Genomic DNA, 21,164 nt, shown 5'->3' with positions numbered 1-21,164 from the left:
GACTAATAGCTGTGAGTGCAACTATAAGGGTGGTCAGGTTTCTCTCCGTTGCTGTACAGACCCCGTGAACAGCCACTGGGAGGCCATTGATCTTCAGATATTTTTTTTACAAAAGAGCCTCTCATCACTGCGCTGGCGTCATCGCCTTCATGTAGATTTATTGCCATGCAAACACTCGTTCCACCTTCTATTTGCAGCCAAGTTCAATCTATCTATCCACCCCAGTCCCTGTAGCATTTCCATCCAGTGTTGCAGGTTGCTAATAATGTGGGGTCATGTAAAATTGGCAGGCTAACTGATGTTGGCAGCTATTTACTGTACTGTAAGCTACACTGGGCTAGATGCTCTGGAAGAGCTTCCTTATTTCAAAGTGTGTGTGTGTGTGTGTGTGTGTGTGTGTGTGTGTGTGTGTGTGTGTGTGTGTGTGTGTGTGTGTGTGTGTGTGTGTGTGTGTAGTCCGTGAAAGGTCACAGCTAATTGAGATCAAAATTTGATTGCACGATTTCCTGACCTCTATATAATAGAGTTCGTTTATTGTATTTATATAATAGTTCGTTTATTGAAGAAATATGAGATAAGTCCTTTTTAAGTCATGAGCGTTGGGTTAAGCCGTGTGCATGTCTACAAATCATTGCAGTCTTGGTGGGGACTGTGTGAGAAGCCTTGTCTCATTATATCTTTGCAATGAGAATTTGAATAGGCCAGTTTAGCTTGCTGTGGTTTTGCCCAGAGGCAGCTTTCAGGCAGAGATATTTAATGGTTCCTCTCCTGTACTGATGACTGAATTTATAGATGCTACTTTGATAGGCACAGGAAATAGCAAGAGCTTAAAGTCTTAAACAGAATACAAAAAGTAATTGTGCCTGTTGGCTGGTGAATGTGTCAGATTTAACATTTTAATTTTCATAAAAGAGTAATAAGGACTGCGCTTGTCTTTTGCTTCCTTTTGATAATAAACAATCAATTGCAATGATAAGGGAAGCAATTAAAAATTGACATTTGTGAGCATTGTGTGGGTGTGAATCCGTTTCCCCTTTCTTTAATTGAGTTCATTAAGCTCATATGCGGTGAATGCATGCAAAGAACACTGAGAACCCAGAAGCAAACTGAGGTACTTGGTTGCAAAACGGTGGACATGCCGATGTGATGAGATGTGATTAGCTTTGAACTGAGTGCTTCCAGGTCAGCCCAGTTTGCAGCCAAACTCTTGATTCCCATCAGGACTTGTTTACTATGTAGTCAAATTTATCCCCGGGTGTTCCATTTTTTTAAAAAAGGTTTCCAACTTGTGTAGAATTAAGCCGAACTTAGTGGATGAAATGATCCAGCTATGCAATGCTGACAGAGCAAGCAAGCACCTGACGCTAACTAAGCACCAACAGGAATTCTGAATGGCATATTTTCATTGCACAACACCACATTATATAGCTTTCTCCCCCCATACAGTGAAGAGTGAACGGGTGAACATTTTAGGACGCAGCCCCTGACACCCATTAAGGAGGTTACCATAGAGACAGGCCAGTGTGCACATGATAGGCCTAACTCTGAAATTGCAAGAACTGTCTGGAATCTCAGTGCTGGCTTCTATCTACAAGGTCACTCATTCATTCTGACAATGACTGCTCAGCCGATGAACACCTCATTTTCATGATAATCAACAAAACACCCTGCCACAGAGGACACAGTCACATATAGCCAGGCTCCTGTACAGCGATGGAAAAAAAAATATCCAAATAAGAGCAAGTGGTAAAAATACTTAAAAATGTATTTTTTACGTATAAAATGATTGGAGTGTAAATGACGAGCACAAAAAGTGTAATGTCTGCACTCAAGACTGTCTATTGCTTAATCCCTATCAGTTGCCACAGGCCTCCTCAATAATCCCTTAAGCAATAAACGGACACAATCTTGCATGGCAGTTGATCTAATGTCAGAGTCAGATGATTATGATTAATGAGGATTCCTTATTGTTCCTTTATGAGTTTCAGCACAAGCTGGGCTGAGGGAGATACCATTTTATATGGAGTCAATGTCAATAAACGACACCGACAGAGGGTTGCCTCAGCACCGAAAAAGCGTTGGCACAGAAACAAAAATCCATTTCGAAGCTTTATTTTATCATTCTGGCCAGAGGGGGAAAATCCATTTTGGGGGGCACACCATAATATATCACAGCTCCTTGATGCGGTTGAATATATTCATACCTGTAAATCCCCACTTCCCCAATTTTTGCTTTGTGAATTCAGGTTTTTTTTTTTTTTTACCTCTTTCATAAAAAAGCTACAAACCAGTGGCTTTTTTTTTTTTCCCCCAATATGTGAACAATCCCCATCTTGTCACCCTGATGTCTCCCGGACATGTTTCCATTTTCTTTCCTTCTCCTTCTTCAACTCTCCCTTTTTCTTCCCCCGTTTTCGTACACACCCAGTCGGCCATAATCCCTCCCTGTAGAAGGGACTCTGGCCAATAAGTGAATGCAATAAACTGTATCAATTTTCCACTACTGATTTTACATACACATATATACACACTCTAAGAGCACGCAAACATACCTGCATATTGTCATGCATGTGTGCAATGGCACAAATGCATGCAATTGCACTTGTGTACATGAAAACACCGACAAGATGCACAACCAGATCTCCGTGTCTCAATTTCAGCATTTGAATGGAAAATGCATTTCGCATTCTTTTCAGGAATATATTTGTGAACTTCTTTTTGTCTGGGGGGGGGGGGGGGGGGGGTGACCTCTGTGCACTATGTTTCATCAAAAAATATTACACTTTTATTGTTCATTACATTCATCACATGAACATTTTGTACAATGGTGCACGTTTTCCTCTCTCCTAACTACATTTAAAATGTAAATAACAAAAAGCTGGACTCACATTTGTAACAAAACTGGCTGTGCAGGTGCTGCAAAACACTCGGCTAAAGCCAGAAATATCATTTAATATTTTTTTTAATAAAAAAAAATTTCAAAATGCTAATATGAATGATTGACTTTAAAGATACTTGCATAAATTTTGATGCTTTGTGTTAATTTAGGCCATTTGAACTTGAAAAATATGCCCACTGTGGGGGATGGGGAAAGGGTTAAACCAAATGTCCATTATATCAAAGACGTCACTTATTACTAAGGGCCACAGTGGAACAAGGTTGTGACAGAAAAAAAAGTATCACTGGGTGTGAAATGAAAAAAAAAACTCATTCATATGATTCAAATGAAAAACATTTAAAACTTGAGATCATATCTAACTATTGCAATTAAAAAGACTGACTACTGGCCACTCAAACAAACATGGTTTAGCCGTTTTTGTCTCCTGGTTCAGGGTGTATATCTGAAGGCCAGAGATAGCTCTAATGGTTTGTAGGAGAGCTTGAAGGATTTAAAACGCAATTCATGCCTCGCCCGTCTCTCTCTCTCTCTCTCTCCCTATCAGGGGTGTCAGCCTTTTGACAACCATATAAAATCCATTTCATGTGGGTCACAGGTGACCTCCATCCTCCCTCCTCAGCCACTTAGCTGTCTACCAGTGATTTGCCTTCTGCAGTAGGTGATGAGCAAAAAAAAAAAAGAAAAAAAGATGAGCAGGTGCAACTTACCATTCAAGATGCTCTGGGAAAAGATAAAAGCCAATATCCACATGCCCTGCTCCGTTCAATCCCCCCAAGCTATGCTTTCTCTTCTTCCTCCGACCGGTGCCTCCCTGGGTTTCTCTTCTGTGCGCTTGGGGTAAGGTTAAACATTTGCCACTGTCTTAAAGCAAACCGGTCCGAGTCTCTACTTTTAATATCTCCTTCGCACTTTTTTTTGTTACACTGATTTGGTTTTTGAGCTGTCTTGGACCATAAATGCGCCTCTGTGATTTTCTTGGGGAGAGCTTTGCTCAGACTCTCCTCCTGTGCTCCGCGTCTTGCTGCTTGTCCCTGTTATTCAAAAGGATGCTGAAGGGGTGAAGCCCAGGTGTGTGTGTGATGCTGAGTCAGAGCCGGGTTAGAGCGGATCCTGGAAGAAGAAAAAAAAAGAAATCCAAAAATGAAAAAAAAAAAGGCTAAACTAAATCTTTAAAAGAAAAATGTCAGAAGCTCCCGTTTCCTAAATAAAACACTGGAAGACGGATCATCCTTGAAGGTAAAAATAAAATTTTAGAAAATTAAAACAACTAAAAGAGCAAAGAAGCAAACAGAAGGGAGAGGGTGGTAGCAGAAGAATGAAAAAGACGTTTCTTGCTCAGGCTCCAAAGTCAGATCATCTTCATCGCCTCTGTGCGTCCAGCAAGAGGCGAGCAAGCGCATCTTCCCCGCTGCCGCTCTCTAATCGCACCACACTGACTCTCTGAGCATTACACAGAATAACCCTCTCCCCTGCCCCTGCAGACGCTTTAATTCCTCATTGCCTTAAAGGAGCAGAGGCGGCTGCCGGTCGCTCCTCAGGGTAGGATACTGTTGTGGAGGTGGAAGAGTGTGAGAGCACGCAGCGAGTGGGGCATTTGCATTAAGGAAATGAGCTGCACCTGACGCACCAAGGTACCAAGGATTTTTACGCACGGAGTTGTATCAGCTCAAACAGAAAGCGCTGTCTGCTGCTGTGCAGGTGTACGCAGAACATACCATTGTATCCCAAATCTGCTTGAATTTAGTTCCTAGTGTATTTCTTTTATGTATAAAACAGACGCGAGCTCCCCGGTAATAATGGAAATCTACAAGGACACCCAATGACGCATATTTTGTTTACGTTTAAGTGGGCAAATTAGGAGTTTTTTCTTTTTTGTTTAAGTGAATAGCACTTAAATTGACTGAGATTTAATAATCGCATGAACAGAAAATGGAAAGAAAAAGCAGTGACTCTGTCTGGGTGAAGAAAGGGGGTTAAGATGAAGCGTCCCCCACCCCGAAGGCGCACATACTCACACAGTTTATATCGCCTCCCTCAACCCCATAATCCACCACCCACCACCACAACCACCACCCCTCCATTTTAATGCCTGCCTTGAAGTCAAGGGTATAGCTGTAGTAGGCTGTGGAAGCCTGTCGGCCTGTCCAAAGCGCCGGGTTACACTGAATGTGATATAACCGGCAGCGCAGTCTGCAGCTCATGCTCTATCCCACATGACAGAATATATTGCAAGTGAAATTCCGGTTAAATACCCCAAGACACTTGCATCCTTACAACTCCGACTGTGTACAAAGATGCATAAATAAATAGGTGTGAAAGTAAAAGGGTATGTTGACAACATGTTTTAGAACTAATAGATGCTTTTTAATTTGGCAAAGATGCTGAGAATTCTTAGTACAGCTGTTTTGATCTTTGAATTTTCCTCCTGTTTCTGGCCCCACTTTAGCAGACAAACAGGAGCACTGCTCTGCTTTGCTGAAGTCCAGAACACACTGTCCTAGCTTGCCTCATAATAGTTTTTGTTTTTGTTTTTTACTAATGTAATCGATTTAAGGAATTGCCTCGTTTTTTTCTATCACTAATGCTCCCCCACAATTTCTGTTTGAATGAGTGGACATTGTTACAGTTTACATTTTGCCTAAGCTGCAAACAAGTTTAAGACTGGAGGAAAGGAGAACGCAGTGGTGAATCAGGGCAATGGGTTAAAGATCCTGGCTGTCATTTAGAGCTGATTAGGAGCACTGTGCTTGTTTTTTTGGCTCTAAATTCTTGGCATGGACGAACAGCTGAGTTGATTAGCTGCTCCAGAATGTGAGATATGATCATTTGCAGCACAGGCCGAGGCATAATTTTATCTAAGCTTTGTTTTTCTTCTCTAGGAGCCCACACTCATTCTCAGCAGTTGCGCTTAAATACTGTACTTTATACAGACAAGGTTACGGCATCCGTTTCCAATAAGCAATTTTAAAATGAAAGTAAAGCACCTCGCTCAAGGGCATCTCTGTAAAGTTCAAGGACGTGTTAGTGATGCCAAAGGCAAAGCCCATTCATGCCCTACAGGTAATCAAACGGACCAGAACTGCCAGTAGTTTTCCTTGGTTCAGCCTTTAGCAAAATTAAAAGAAAGCTTTTCCACAACTAAAGGTGACATTCGCAGCCTGTAAAGACAAACAGTTCTTACAGAGGGAGGAAAAAAGACTTCGACTGTGGGTTCAAGGGATTGAGGGAGGGATCCGTGGCATTAGAGGGTGCCATCTGACATTTTAGGGGAAATGAAGCATTGGTGTAATCAAAGTCCTTATAACGTCTCTGGTGTAATCTAGCTCAGCAAACAGGATTTTATGAGAAGCTGAAATTAAAACTTTGGGGGGGGCAATGAAATAGATAAAGTAAAGCTAATCAAAAGGTTATATTTATTTACTGTTGAAAACTAACGCTTGGTGTCATTAAGCATAAAAAAGAGGCTAGGGTTCAGCCTCTCTTCAGCACGTAGGTCAGGGGCATATGTATTGTGTGTCTGTGTGTACACTACATACAACTTCACACCGCTGTACAGACACCCCGTATGAGGGAGCTTCCAGTAAAAGCACAATTTCACAAAGTGTGTTTGACAGCAAACAAGCAGAGTGTAACAGCAACACTGACCATATGACCTTACAACAACCAAATTACAGCAGGTGTGTTTGGTGATTTCACTCATATTCATTTCAGCAAAGTACAGTCACATTGCTCTACTGTGGTTGAGGAAAAAAACAACCTCTAACCTATATTTGTATATAATCCTTTTAATCAATATTGCTCCTAATAATTACAGTACTTTGTCCATGAGCCATGTTTGATCCCTTTATGAGTATCTAATATCTGGTTAGCACGGGTTAAATGCCCTTTCACATTAAAAACCATAATTATAAAATAATTGCCTCCCTCTCTTCTATTTTATAAAAAAAAAGGGATGAAGTGAGAGAGGCTTTTAATACCACACGAACAACAACAACACTAACCCTCAGAATTTTAGCATCACTATACGGAGAAATAAATATGTGTGAAATTTTGACAATGCAAAGGTCAGTTGTGGACATACAAATAGCTCAAATGTTTCTGTTGCCACAGGCTTTGTCCATACTTATGGAAAACAGGTGCTGCTGTTTATCACTTACAGCAGCTGTACAACTGAACAGGCTACTTGTGATGTGAATGTGAAAGACAATACCTTGATTTTCACGCTGAACAAAAGAGCCGCAACCTTGTACCAGTGGGCTGAGGCATTCAGTGGTAAACCTTAACAGACTATAGTCAGGCCAGTAGGCGAGGAACATATATTTTCTTTCAATCGTGTGTGTGTGTTTGTGTGAAAATAAATAAATAAAATTCTCACTCACCTCTACCAGAGGCCTTTGAGCTTGAGGGTCTTGCACAGTATCTTAGCTGTTCCCAGGACTGCGCTCTTCTGGACAGAGATCTCAAATATCGTTCCAGGAATCTGCTGGAACCAGTCTCCCAGTTTGGGGGTCACTTCCCCCGAGTGTCCCGATTACCACGGGAACCACTGTTGCCTTCACCTACCACATCCTCTTTAGCTCCTCTCTCTTTAGCCCTTGGTATTTCTCAAGCTTCTTGTGTTTCTTCTTCTTGATGTTGCCATCACTTGGTATTGCAACGTCTATCACCATGGCCTTCTTCCTCTGCTTGTCCATTACTACTATGTCTGGTTGGCTAGCTATCACCAGTTTGTCCATTTGTATCTGGAAGACCCAGAGGATCTTAACTCTGTTATTCTCAAGCACCTTTGAGGGCATATCGTTTTGACCTCAGGACTTGCAGGCCATACTTGGCACAGATGTTCCTGTATACTATGTCAGCCACTTGGTTATGGTGTTCCATGTATGCCCTGCCTGCTAACATCGTGCACCCTGCTGTTATGTGCTGGATTGTCTCAGGGGCATCTCTGCACAGCCTGCACCCGCACCTGCCTTGTGTGGTAGACTCCAGCCTCTATTGACTTTGTGCTTAGAGCTTGTTCCTGTGCTGCCATGATTAGTGCCTCTGTGCTATCCTTCAGCCCAGCTTTGTCCAGCCACTGGTACGATTTTTCAATATCAGCCACTTCTTCTGCCAGTGGGACATGCCATGCAGAGGCCGGTCCTTCCATGATGGTTCCTGTTCTTGCTGAGATATTCACTAAGCATATGATCAGTCGTGGCCATCACCATGGATCTTGTTGTTTCATCCAGGATAGTGTTTCTGATGCTCACCAGTCCTTGGCCTCCTTCCTTCCACTTGCGTACAGTCTCAGTGTACTGGATTTGGGGTGTACCCCTCCATGCATGGTAAGGAGCTTTCTTGTCTTGATGCCAGTGGCTTCTATCTCCTCCTTTGGCCAGCTTATTATCCCAGCAGGGTATCTGATGACCAGTAGGGAGTAGGTGTTGATTGCCTGGATCTTGTTCTTCCCATTCAGCTGAATTCTCAGGACTTGCCTTACACTCTGCAGGTATTTGGCAGTTGCAGCTTTCCTATTGGTCTCTTCATGGTTCCCATTTGCCTGAGGAATTCTAAGGTACTTGTAGTTAACCTTAATGTCTGCAATGTTGCCTTCAGGTAGTGCAATTCCCTCAGTTCTGACCACCTTCCCCCTCTTTGTTACCATGCAACTACACTTCTCCAGTCTGAATTACATTCCAATGTCATTGCTATAGATCCTAGTGGTGTGGTTCAGTGAATTGATGTCTTGTTCACTCCTGGCATACAGCTTGATGTCATCCATGTAGAGGAGGTGGATGATGGTTGCTCCACCGTGTAGTGTGTAGCTGAGAGAGGGGGTTCAGGCCTATGCAGAACAACGTTCGGGGACAGCTGGCTTGAAGTTGGCCTCTAGTGTTGTTTTCCACATCCCCACTGAATTCCTGATGAAGGCATTTAGGGTTCTGTTGATCTTGTACAGTTCCAGGCATTCCAGGATCCATGTCTGAGACATTGAGTCATAGGCTTTCTTGTGGTCAATCCAGGTTGCTCAGATTAGTCAATCTGGTCTTACAGTCTCTACAGTTTTACAGTCTAGCTGGTGTTTTGCTCCTCACGTGTTTCTGCTAATTCCTTTATGGGCCCCGCTCTTGTATTGAGTCTGTTCATTGCAGCCGCTATGAGGCCTCATAGGAACTTCCCTGGATGACCTTATTAATCTGGGCAATGTTGGACTTGGGTATCATGGGGGGCCTAACCCTTACTGGATGTATGCCCTGTACGGGATTCCCGGCCACCAACCTATTGTTCCAAAGGCAGTAGTGTTGCCACTATACTATCCACCTGCAGTGCCACATACACACTGCTCAAAAAAAAATTAAAGGAATACTTTGAAAACACATCAGATTTCAATGGGAAATAAGTGGTGCCAGGCACAACAAACCCCAGCAGATGTTTTAGCTGATTTGAACGTTGTCCGTCTCACAAACATGTCACTCACCAGACATTGAATCACTGAGATAACACAGGTCATGGACAATAGGTCCTATTGTCAATTTGTTGGGTGGGTGACAACAGGGGAGTCAAAAGTTATGTCATATAGTCACGTATCCGGATCATATCCTGATCAAATGTTACACGTCCATGGACAATAGTGATCTGCTTCGTACTGCAACAAATGAGGATGGTGTGTCTTTTTTCAGCTGTCAGTCAGTCTTTTTTTCAGCTAAAAATATGCATTAGATGGCGTTCCCCATGTTAAATTCAAGTAGCCTGCAAATCCAGAATCTGGATCAGATCCAGATGGCGTTCAGTTTGGCACTAGTTCTTGGCCCTCCCCAACTGTTTACCAAATATCAGATGAATATGATATTTTTTTTTTTTTTTTTGCCCTAGGTATAATTTGCCATTTTTTACTACTTTTGATTTTGCCTTTATATTTCACCTAAAAAACTGTTTACCTTGTCTTGTTTGGTATCATTTTTTCAGCACAACCTCACATGTGTGACTGTACAGTTACTTATTCATTTTGACATATTGTATTAACACACTGGACAGAAAATCACACAAAAAACTACTTCACTTAAAACTATACATTCTAAACATGCTAAAATCTCTCTAATCTCTCAAATTTCAAAACTTTAAAATTCACTAGCACTTTCTGCTAGTGAATATCCCATTTTTATGTTTTTTTTTTCCAGCACCAAATGTGCATAACACATGAGGACAATATACAGGAAAAAGCAAAAATTATTGATCATAATTCTGGTTTTACTTGGTCTATCAACACAATTCAAAAAATGCAACATAGTTTGAAGTTCGCACTTTTGATGTTGACATGGAGGGTTCACCGTCTTGCTGCTTTCTACATCATCTTAAATCAACAATACCATTTTGTTGATTTCATTAACACCAAAGCAACTGAAACTGATTGACAGCCCTGAATTCTGAATGATTGTCTTGCTCTCTAACCTGTCCAGGGTGGCTTTCCCCCCAGTCACCCTTTAATAGCTGGTATAGGCTCCAACCCAACTATGACCCTGAAGGTCACACCTGGCTAAGCAGGAGTAAAATGATGACTAGTCAAACTTTTTATCCAATTTGTTTTTTAACATTGATTTGACTTATCATTGGCTACTGAGTGAAACGTGTCTAGAAAGGACTTTGTTACTACAGCACTAATTTGCTCTATAGGACAGACCTTCTAATAAGGGCCTTGAGCTTTTCTGTATCCACTGCATTGTTGCATCTATAGGACTGACATGCTGATGGAATAATTTTGCAGCAGCTTCCATGACAATTTCAACTCTGAGTCGGCAGAAAGAAACAGCAGAGAACACCAAGATGGCTGCTGTATTGCCTATTGATTAGGCTATATGATGACTGTTTAATTGTTGAAGCTGATGTTTGAAAGAGCAGCAGTTTGCTGTCCTTTGTCTTGATTTTTGAATATGTCAAAAATGATCTCAGAAATGAATCAGTCTGATAGGTTCAGATCATTTTAAAAACTCAGAGAACAAACACACAACTCTTTTGAACTTGCGCAAGGAGGAGAGATCCGTTCCTTGAACTCAGCTCGCGGCTGAGCGGAAGTTATCTGTCCTGGGGAACTGCTTCCTGCGCAGCGCTTTTATTCGGATTTTCACAATAAGATCACGTGGGTTACATCAAACACAGTTTACAGCATGTAATAAACAACATTCTTGGCTTTTTCCTTACCAGATATGGTCGTAAGCATACTGTGACATGTGCGCATGTAACATGGCGTATACGAGACACGTATCCTATATGTGTTCTCTGCAGGCTGAGAGCAGCCTGCAGGTAACTACAACTTCCTTTGTAAGAAATACCACCACGTGTTCCCATTTCAAACATAAAAACAACAGTATCATATGCACATAAAACAACTTATAGAAAATATACAAACAGAAGGTATGATAATTTATAACAAACAGAATGGAATTTATACCATAACTCCAACACAGTCTACTTCAACAGCTGCTCAGGAGTCTTTTTTTTTTTTTTTTTTTTAAGCAACTGAGAAGCACCTTTCCCAGAATATGCACAAATATGCTGGTGGCCCTAAAACAACTTGCTAGTTTCTGCAATGGGAAACACCGTTTCGACACAGACATGTATGAAGATGCGTGAGTGAAGATGAAGCTTTGGTCCAAAGTTTGGTTGGAACTGAGATGGGTGTGCTCCCATTGCAAGCTGATATTAAAGCTAAAGCCTATAGTCATTCTGCACAATATACATGCATTTGCACTTTCAGAAACACTGATCAGGCCTTTCTGATCTGCCTCCATCATGTAACTTTATTTGAGCTCAGTTATTTTGACAAAATCTCTAAACCAATATTACAAGCAGAAAAAAGGGTCATTTTAGCCATGAGGGTTTTGACAACAGCTTGTACATATGGCAATAGCATGTAGACAGAAATCCATATGAGAAAAACAATAAGTATGTAACATTATTCAGTGCCTCCACAGACATGTTTTGGACATGAGCAGAGTGGATTTTTGGTGGAGGTTTGAGTTCACTGCGTGGGTAGGGAGTGGAGAAGAGAGTAGTTCATTTTAGCCCCCCAGCATGATGCCTAAACAGCAGTAAGTGAATGTGACAATGAGGCCCCTGGGCTGCTGCAGGCAGTCTTGGCCTTGCTGTGCATGTCTTTATGCGGGTGTGTTTGCATGTGCCAATGTATCAGTGCGTGTATATAAGCAAGGAAATAGAGCACATATGAGACAATTCAAGGCACTGTACAGTCAAGGTCATGACTCCTCTGACTGTGATACTCACACTGGCATGGGATCTGTTGGCGCTCTTTATTTTACTGGCAACTTCAGTGTCGTTGATAAAATTAAATCAAAGATATTAATGAGAGTGGTGGCAGCCACTGTTAAACCACTGGAAGTTGTACTTTTGTGATTTATCAAGCACGCAGCTGTGTAAACATTGTAACACCTCTTACAATGTTCTTTAGAAAGGCTAAAATGACACTACAAAAAAAGTTTAAAAAATCAGGAACTCATGAATCGGGAACTACATCACAGGAAGCATTTTTAAATTTTGGAATTTATGAATCTTCTGATGAACTCTGCTCCCTACTTACAACTGAACCTGATGCCACAAAGCTGGTCTATAACATTGTCAATGTATATTCATAAACAATCCCATGGCATATGTTCTCCTGTGTTTTTCACTGCCACTCACATTATTAGAGACACGAGGCAGCTGCTCTGCGCTGTCCACAACAACTAGAAGCTTTTATTGGATAAGCTTGTCGATCCAGTAATTGCAAAATAATGATAAGAAATTATCATTAAGGTCTCAAACAAAAAAGCTATCACCTTGGGTTAAATGGCTAACTGAGTTCTAGAGTAGTTTAATGAAGACAATATGAAATAAGATTTTAGAAAAAGCAAGTAGGGTTAAAACGATATGGCAGGACCGATGGTAGTGTTTCACAGCACCCAGCAGGACCCACACGACACTTCAAACTATATAATTCTCTGTTAAGTATTTGTCCAAAATACAATGTAATTGGGTAAATGGATAATGCAATTCACGGGTGCACATTTCTTTTTTTTTATTGTAGTATATACAATATATGTAGTGTGCTTGGGAAATTAGAATTATTTTTGCTAATAGAAGACAAATTACAAATAAAAATATATGATGCAATTTATGTCTTTAAAAACTGACGGTAAGACAAAAAGGAAAATGTAAAAAAAAAAGAAAGAAAGAAAAAGAGTTAAAGAATGAAATCAGAGTAGGTGGGATGTACAAAAGAACCTGCAGCTCAAAATGTCATGAAATACTGACACCATAATATTGCACTTCTGAATGAGTGAGTGATCTTTCAGTGATTACATATTCCAGTGCTGTTTAGTAAAGTCTACATGTAATCTCACTATTAACTATTGTCAAACCAAAATATTAACGATGAGCGGAAGATATGGCCTATTCTCCTTTCTTCTTCCATCCAGCACCTTCTTCTCACACCTGTGCAAACGCACATATGCACAACCCTCCCTGTCCCTCTCGCCAACCCTGTCCCTGGCGTGTGTGCAGACAGGCTGGGTAATCCCTCAGGATGGGGCCTCTTGTTTTGACAACTCTTGTGAAGCCCAGCGTCTCTTACAACAAAACACAGACTGGTCTATCATCAGCAAAATGTCAGCCCTCAGCTTACGTCTTTTGCCACCCAAAGGAGGATCAAGTTGCCTTTACACTATGTGACCCATTAACTCAGAATAGAAACATTCTCAGCGCGGTATAATGATCCCCTTTGTTTGCTAAGACAATGACATTGATAAGAGACCAGTCATGCTCGTGGCTCCTCATACAACTGTGTATAAGGTTACAGAGTGGCCAGAGTGGTTACAGAGTTCAAGCTGCTATAAGCTTACAATCTAGTGGTCCCCTTGGGATGGAAAAGACACTTGCAGATCAATCAGCATTAGGACACACACACACACTCTTTAAATTAGGGTAGAAGTGACCTGGGAATGTGCCAACTGTGTCAAAGGCACCAGGGTTTAAAAGTCAACATGTCAAAGGAACTAATAAAATACTGAGAATGAGCAGTATTTCTGTTGAGGTCAATACAAAAGGTGAAGAACTTAGGCTTAAAGGTTACCTTCTGTGAGTGCCCACCCACATCAAGCATGCCATGGATAAAATATTTATAAATAATATAAGTTTATATATTACAAAAGCTTTCAGGACTGGACACTTTTGGATTTTTTTTATTTTATGTCTTGGTACAGAAATATGAAGCTGAAAAATGCAGCTCCTCAAATGGCCAATTAAATCCTGGAGCATTGTTATGCTATGTTGTCGGATAAACAACACGGCTAGCTGTGTGGTTAATTTTAAAGCCCATCAAAGAAGTCTGTGCTGCACTTTTGGGGAGTGAAATTTTAGTATTTTATTTGGATGTCCTAAAAGGCGACATATGACATCATCACCTAATTTGCAACACTGGCTAGAATGATTTGGAATCGCAATCTGGTACCTTCAGTTAATTAATTACACCATACAAGCAGGTTAATGTACGGCAGGTCTGTTCAAATTCAACTTTTCAAACAACTCAAACTGTTGACATGTTTCTGTGCAATTTTTCACAAGTCTGCCTGTGAGTTAACATGCACTTGTTGTATTTCTCAGGGAGAAAAAATCTTTAATGTGCGACACTGAGAGATGGAGGAAAGTGTAAGGAAGAGAGGAAAGGAGAGGAAGATGATTACTTTCAAAGGTATGGTCTGCTCAGCATTTTATAAACATTTTTTTATAAACTGGAAATTTAAATCTTAGATGTGATATCTTGATGCATTTTAGTGTTCATTTTGTGTTATTCAAAGGTTGCATGAAAACACTGTACTAGGCAGTTTAGTGCATGCTGGTTAGTTTGCAGTATTGTGGTGAAGTTTGCAGCAGTGCACTACACTTGATCTTAGGGTTCCTCCAGATGCCAAACTGAGCCATTTTAACCCCTGATTATAACTGATAACTTACCACTATACCTTCCAGTCAAAATATGGCTCTAAAGCCAATAGGCCAAAGGTTATAGTGCTAAATTTAAGGCTACAAAAATGATGCTTGACATCATGATGGCTATACATCCATCTTTTATACAGTGCATAGTGTATATAGTGTTTAAACAGATCACTCAAACTGTAGATTGTATGTTTTCAATTGTGAACTTTACAAGTACTGTAAGTGTATTGTTGTCGGTGATAACTATCCATTTCTCCATGTTTCCGGTCAGTTTCTGCATGCTGAATCCCTTAGACTTTAGAACCTAACCTCAGTTGCTTTCAGCAGATGTCACAGGATTTCAGAGGCAAAGCATTTCTGTAATAGTGAGCCACGTTTACTGAATCCTGTATTTGAATCTAAGTGTGGTGCACCTGAGAGCTCAACGCACTGCAGCGTATGAAAACACAGCCAAGTCGACAAAACACACGCAAAAGTGGGAAAACACCTTCACTAATTTGACAATACATGCAGAGCAACTAGGGGAAAAAAATGCTTCAACTGGAGAAAACACAATGAAACACAGACAGAAATGTTTCCAGGGGAAACTAAAAAGTGACGAACACCCTTAGATGCATTTGTTGTTGCTGTGGTGAATATTAAAGTTAATGAAGTCTTCTAGCCAACTGTGCTGTGGGAAACTGAGCAAAAATTTTCCAGATATCGACTGTTAACCTTGCAGCATTTCAGGGCCATTTGTGTGTGTAAGACTTCAGTTCCACTCTGCAAAATGGACTACAGCACATGCAGCAACTCTTTCCCCATCTCCTGCTCAGTTCATGATACCAACACCCCAGCTTGCTACAGCAACCCCAGCCAGTTTTCCATTGGTTAGCCCCAAGACACAGAGGAGCATATCTGTAGCCAACCTTGACGTGCTAAACTAGGACGCTGAAGGGGACAGAAATGGGAGGAGAGAGTAGGAGAGGCAGGAGAGTGAGCAAGGGGCGGGGAGGGGGGGTAATGAAAACCTGCTGGAGGAGTGGCAGAAATAAGGAAGTGAGGATGGAGAGCTGAGAGGGTTATGGAGAAGACGGGGGACAGAGAAAGGAGTAGTGGAGAGGGAAGGGAGTGAAGGGAGTGAAGGGAGTGAAGGTGGAGAGTGTAAGTAAAGGGAGGGAGAGAATATGGTGGGTTTTTATTTTTTTTTTTGGTGATTTGTACTCTGGCTGCATATGTGCCTGGTCTCCATCTCCTCCATTCTCTACTTGAAAACTGGAAAAATCAATACCACCACAGTCTAGTGTATCCCCACATGAACTGGATCATTAAAAATATATAATCAAACACCCCGTCATCATTTTTCATCGCCATTACCATCATCACGTATCCGAACAGTGCACAGATACCAGTATATCACCAACATGGCTGTAACAATTTAATAACCCAATCAATGGCCTTCTAATTATTTCAGTGCCACAGTTAATCGTCCAGTTAAAGCAGTCCTTCAGCCTCGACTTGCACGGAGAATGGCACACGGAGACAGGCTGCTTGTTAACAAATGCACACAGCAGAACCGAAGCAGGGCTGTTGAAATAAGAATATCTGACTTCTCACATTCACAACTCAATCCAACTCAGGGTCGCAGTGTTGCCTAGTAACGATGGCACACTACTGACCTTATCTACGTGGTCATAAAAATGTATGAAGAAGCCCCCCCCCACTACGCCTTCAACCTCCTCTCCGCCGGCCTTCGTTCAGTCCTTCCTACAACCACACAACAACCTCCGAGCTCTTATACCCCTCTTTTATGAGTAGCAACTAGCCAGGGGACGAGGACCCTCCACACTCCCCCCTAACCCTGCTGGGTCAGCTCTTCGGTGGGTGTTCTCTGCCCAGGAGCTCCTGTCTCTTTTTATATGGCAAGGGGGGGGGTTTCACAACAACACAATGCGCTTGTGTCTGTGCACACTACATGCATGCAGAACACAACAGATACAACACTGGTGGGCGGGTAGTGGGAGGCTGGAAGGATGCAGATTGCATGCTATGAAACTGATAGATAGCTGTAAGAACAGAGGGACACAGTCAAGCGCAAAGGAGACTGAATATCGCACCGCAAGGTGAGCCGGTGCTCCAGCCTTCATAATAATATTGTTTCAGAGTGGAATTTCTGTTCAGCCTACTGTGGGAGAAAACAAGAGTGTGATATAAGTGTGGAAGAGTGTGAGAAAATGTGTTTGTAGGAACAGAAATACAGAAGGTTACCTGTGGAATCAGCACCACAAATATAGTTTATTAATGAAAGTAATTTGCCGGTGAGAGATGAGATGTATCTGATCTCTATCCACTCGTGAGCCCCGAGAGTCGGGTTCAGCTTTTCTAATTGGGTATCGCCTTGGAGACGCCCATCCTAATGAGGAAACAAACTCCAGGTGTTGCACCTGACATCACCTCTGAAAGTCACAGTGGGAGTGTGACACATACTGTATAAATACAGACATCTGCTCCATCTGTCTGCTCTGCAATTAACACTGCTGGGCTGAAATATGTCGAGATTCTCACAGCAAAGTTGAAACAAAAATCGGGAAAGTCTCATTTATGCAGCTCTGGATGCAGACCATCAAAGTGATTGATATATTTATTTATTTATTTTTGCCCCTCTGAAATGAATTTCTACACCCAAGCAAACATTTATGCCCATGTCTCACCTGAAAGCGATGGCGTGTGTTGGTGGATTGGAGTAGTTGTTTTCAGGTTTTGTGCACTATAATAAAATTCCCTGTTAAATTACAGCAAAGTACTGGAGTTAGATTTGCAAGCATGAAACTGCATAGAATATAAGTTTTTATTTGTTTATTTGGCAATCGCACTGCATCCAAAATGCTATTACTCTAATCTCCATAAACAGTACATTACTGTAAAATATAGTGAAGTATTGAATATCTGTAACATTAAAAAACCCTGTAACGCTTACTGAGGCTCTCTGCATGTCATCATCCATACTGAGTTCAATATATTTTCTTTCTTGAACTATGACATAATGTGAGCTTTTGCTACGATTCCCCTTGTCTGTGCACTGCACAGTCATGGGAATGCTGCTTTATCCGACATTTTGACAACCACCCTGAAGATGAACTCTGGTGCGATCTGAATAATCACTTCAGGAGTTGTAATAATGTAATAACATAACTGAAATAACCATCACAAATCAATTAACAATTTAAATATCTACATTCCTATGAGTGTTTGCGCTCATCTCATTCTGATTTAACTTAAACAGAAAAAAAAAAAACATAATTAAGATTGTACAATGCCTTTATGTTAATATCTTGTTCCTCAGAGGTATTTACAGTATTCAGTTGTATTCACAAAGACTGTATATTAATATGCAAAGTTTCCTGTATTTACAGTCTGTGGTTATTAGAGTGAATGATTATAAGAACCACTTCATTAAAGAGATCCCACTAGAGAGGGGAACCCTAACAGCATCTCAGTAATGAGGATGTCCACAGCCTCCCACTGCTGTCCGGCTCGCAGCTACAGCAACATCTGCTCCGTGGCACCCAACACATCAGGTGGGCTCTGTGGTGTTTGAACAAACACAGAAGGCATATGTATGCATATGTACGAGTTAGAGTAACCAGGGAGACTGGTGAGGGTATGAGTAGTGCCTTGAGGCGAGGAGCAGAAGGGTGGCAGGGTTTCTGACATGCCATGGACTGTTTAGACGCAAGCCTCTATGACTCATCTACGTGTCACTAATGCTTTTCCTATGAATGAACAAACAGATACAGATACACTGCGGAGAGGCAACGCTATCACCACAGGGGGAAGAGTAAGTGTGAATAGCCTGCGAGACTAGGATGAGACACCCTTAGTCATACTCCCGCCTGTCTGAGGAGTGAGAGTTGCTGTACAGTTACAAGTAATTGATTTAAAAAAAAAAAAGAAGAAGAAGGAAGAAAGAAAGGAAGAAATCAAAACCAGCTGTCTTTTATATGGCTGGAATCATACAGTGTGGTGCCAGCAGATGAGCCGTGATGTATCCGTGCACCTGTTGTCTGGCACGTCCCTCTCATCTTATGTAGACTCTCCTCATTTGGGCTCCACTCCTGCAGCAGCAGCTGTGAATATGTACACCTTGTTAGGGGGTTGACAGTTCTGGCAGAGGGAGAGACGGGGAAGTAGCTTGTTATGAAGAACAGGCTAACTACATGTCAATCTGTGCTGTGCTGTGTAAAAAAAAAAAAAAAAAAAAAGAAAGAAAAAAGTAACGAAAAAAAGCCTTTTTATCTCTGTCTAAATTAATTCTTAAAGCAAGCTACATTGTATTTATTTAAATATTTGAATGCACTAAACTAAAAGCTAATTGACCCCAGCCAGTTTGGCTAATAAACAGTACTGCTGATTAGATACCAAAAAATGAGATTTGCCTGAGAAACATGTGGACAGCCTGATTATGATGATCTGCCCCACTGTGATCCCCATTTGCTGCTCATCCAGCTCAATCATATCTGTGCTGTAATTACACTGCATCCAAAATGCTAGCAGATTCAGCAAATCTCTGAGCAGCATTATACACTTACAGTGATTGGGCTGTCTGCGGGCCTGATTATTATAGCCCTGTGTGATGCTTTAAAAAAAGAAAAAGAAAAAAGGATGAGAGCTGAGGGTCACCAAGCAAGCAGTAGAGCTAATTCAGGATTTCATAGCACAACATTTATTTCTATGATCAACCTCGCTAATGTTTGAAAGACTCATCCGTTAATATGAAGCAGTGTATGGAACAAATTTGGCTGAACAAGACTAGTATAAGTAAGGACAAGTGTTTAGATATTATTTTGTGCAGTATTAAAATCTTTACAACATCCCATGCTTACACTGTGGCAGCAGAGAGTGAGTAATCTTTAGAGATATTCATTTATTTGGCCTTCAAACTACACTTTCATTTAAGCTTTTAAATTGTAATATTTTTTTCTTCAAAAGTAAAACTCATTCACCCTCATTTATGTCAAAAACTTCAAAATCCTAAGTTAATTATGAAGTCAAACATGAACATTTTTGAAAGCCTGTTAATAATTTCTAAAATAAAAAACAAAAGCACTCTTTGATTCCAGCTAGTTGGTGTCTACTTTCTTTTTAGATGAATGTACATTAAATATATTTTCACCTGCCGGTCAGATAAGAATGAGACATTTAGACTTCTCATATTAGGTTCAAGGAAAGTTTGACTGCTTGTCAAAAATCAGTGCGTTAAAAGCAGATTAATCAATAAGAAAAAAATTGCTACAGCCCATTCACATTAAACAATGAAAATAAGAAATAAATATATATTAAATACATTGTGTTAATTAGTTTGCACAATGTTAAATTTAGATGTGCATCTGTGTTTAGATGTCGATGTTTGTTGTGGAGCCAGAGGAGGAGAGCTTGCATTTGAGACAATGTAGAGCGCTCTCCTCCTCTCATCAGCTGTAATGATCAGAGCTGTGAGGATTAAGTACCGATGTCCCAGTAAAGGAGCTTTGCGATGCCAAATGTAGGACCACTGGCTCCCCTAAGCTGTCTAATTTGCTCATCCACCAGATGCTACAGCTCTCTTAGATTGGATTAAAGGCACAAGAAGGGTGTGGAGCGCCTTGCTGTGGGCAACAGTGAAACTGCAGGGAACTGAGGTTGTATGGCCAGATAAGAAACACTGAACTGGATGTACAGTAAGACGGACACATTGATAAAATACACTGCTGTATATGAAGGGCAATTTTGCCAGAATTTACATTCTCTGATAAGTCACTTTGGGTGAACGTCAACGATAATTCTTTAATGAAATTTGATCTTTTAAGAAACTGAAAGTTAAACGCGAGAGGCAATTTTCCTTTTTACACCCAACTATACTTTTTATTACACTTACAGGCAGCCAAGTATGTGGTGGCTTTACATGACAGCTTCATAGGGCTCCAATTCCCATTAGAAGACTTCATAAACAAAATAAGTTAGAGGGCCATGAAAAGCTGCTAAACTCTTTAATCAAAGGATATATACATACTGCCTGATTTGCTGTGTTTAGGGGTAGTAGGCTATCAGACAAATGACGCATTAAAGCTTCATTCTGTTTTTAAGACTCTCGGGGCAAAGAAATACCCCAAGGTCACAGGGAAGAAGAAACAGGAATTGTGCTTAAATGGGTCATTCACAAGACCCAGTGCATGACAAGCAGTGCACCGGAAAGAAAAATTTTTGTGGTCACAGTAGTTTCCCACATTATTCAGGTTAATGCAACGATAGAGATTAACTTCAATGAGGGTGTCAAACAGGCATG

At 41.0% G+C, this 21,164-nt stretch overlaps 1 protein-coding gene across 1 annotated transcript in view; it reads right to left on the bottom strand.

Annotated features, from left to right (window-relative positions):
- The window catches only part of LOC115790497 (Down syndrome cell adhesion molecule homolog), a 99,715-nt gene extending 95,230 nt beyond the window's left edge, over positions 1-4,485 (bottom strand). The window contains exon 1 of the mRNA XM_030744298.1: positions 3,607-4,485. Coding sequence (XP_030600158.1) covers positions 3,607-3,649 — 43 coding nt within the window. The 5' untranslated portion in view covers positions 3,650-4,485. The remainder of the gene's footprint in view (positions 1-3,606) is intronic.
- Between the last annotated feature and the right edge of the window lie 16,679 nt (positions 4,486-21,164).

Source organism: Archocentrus centrarchus, chromosome 13 (assembly GCF_007364275.1).
Source record: "Archocentrus centrarchus isolate MPI-CPG fArcCen1 chromosome 13, fArcCen1, whole genome shotgun sequence".
Lineage (NCBI taxonomy): Eukaryota > Metazoa > Chordata > Actinopteri > Cichliformes > Cichlidae > Archocentrus > Archocentrus centrarchus.
The sequence above is the reverse complement of the archived record's forward strand: the minus strand, read 5'-3'. Positions and strand labels throughout refer to the sequence as shown.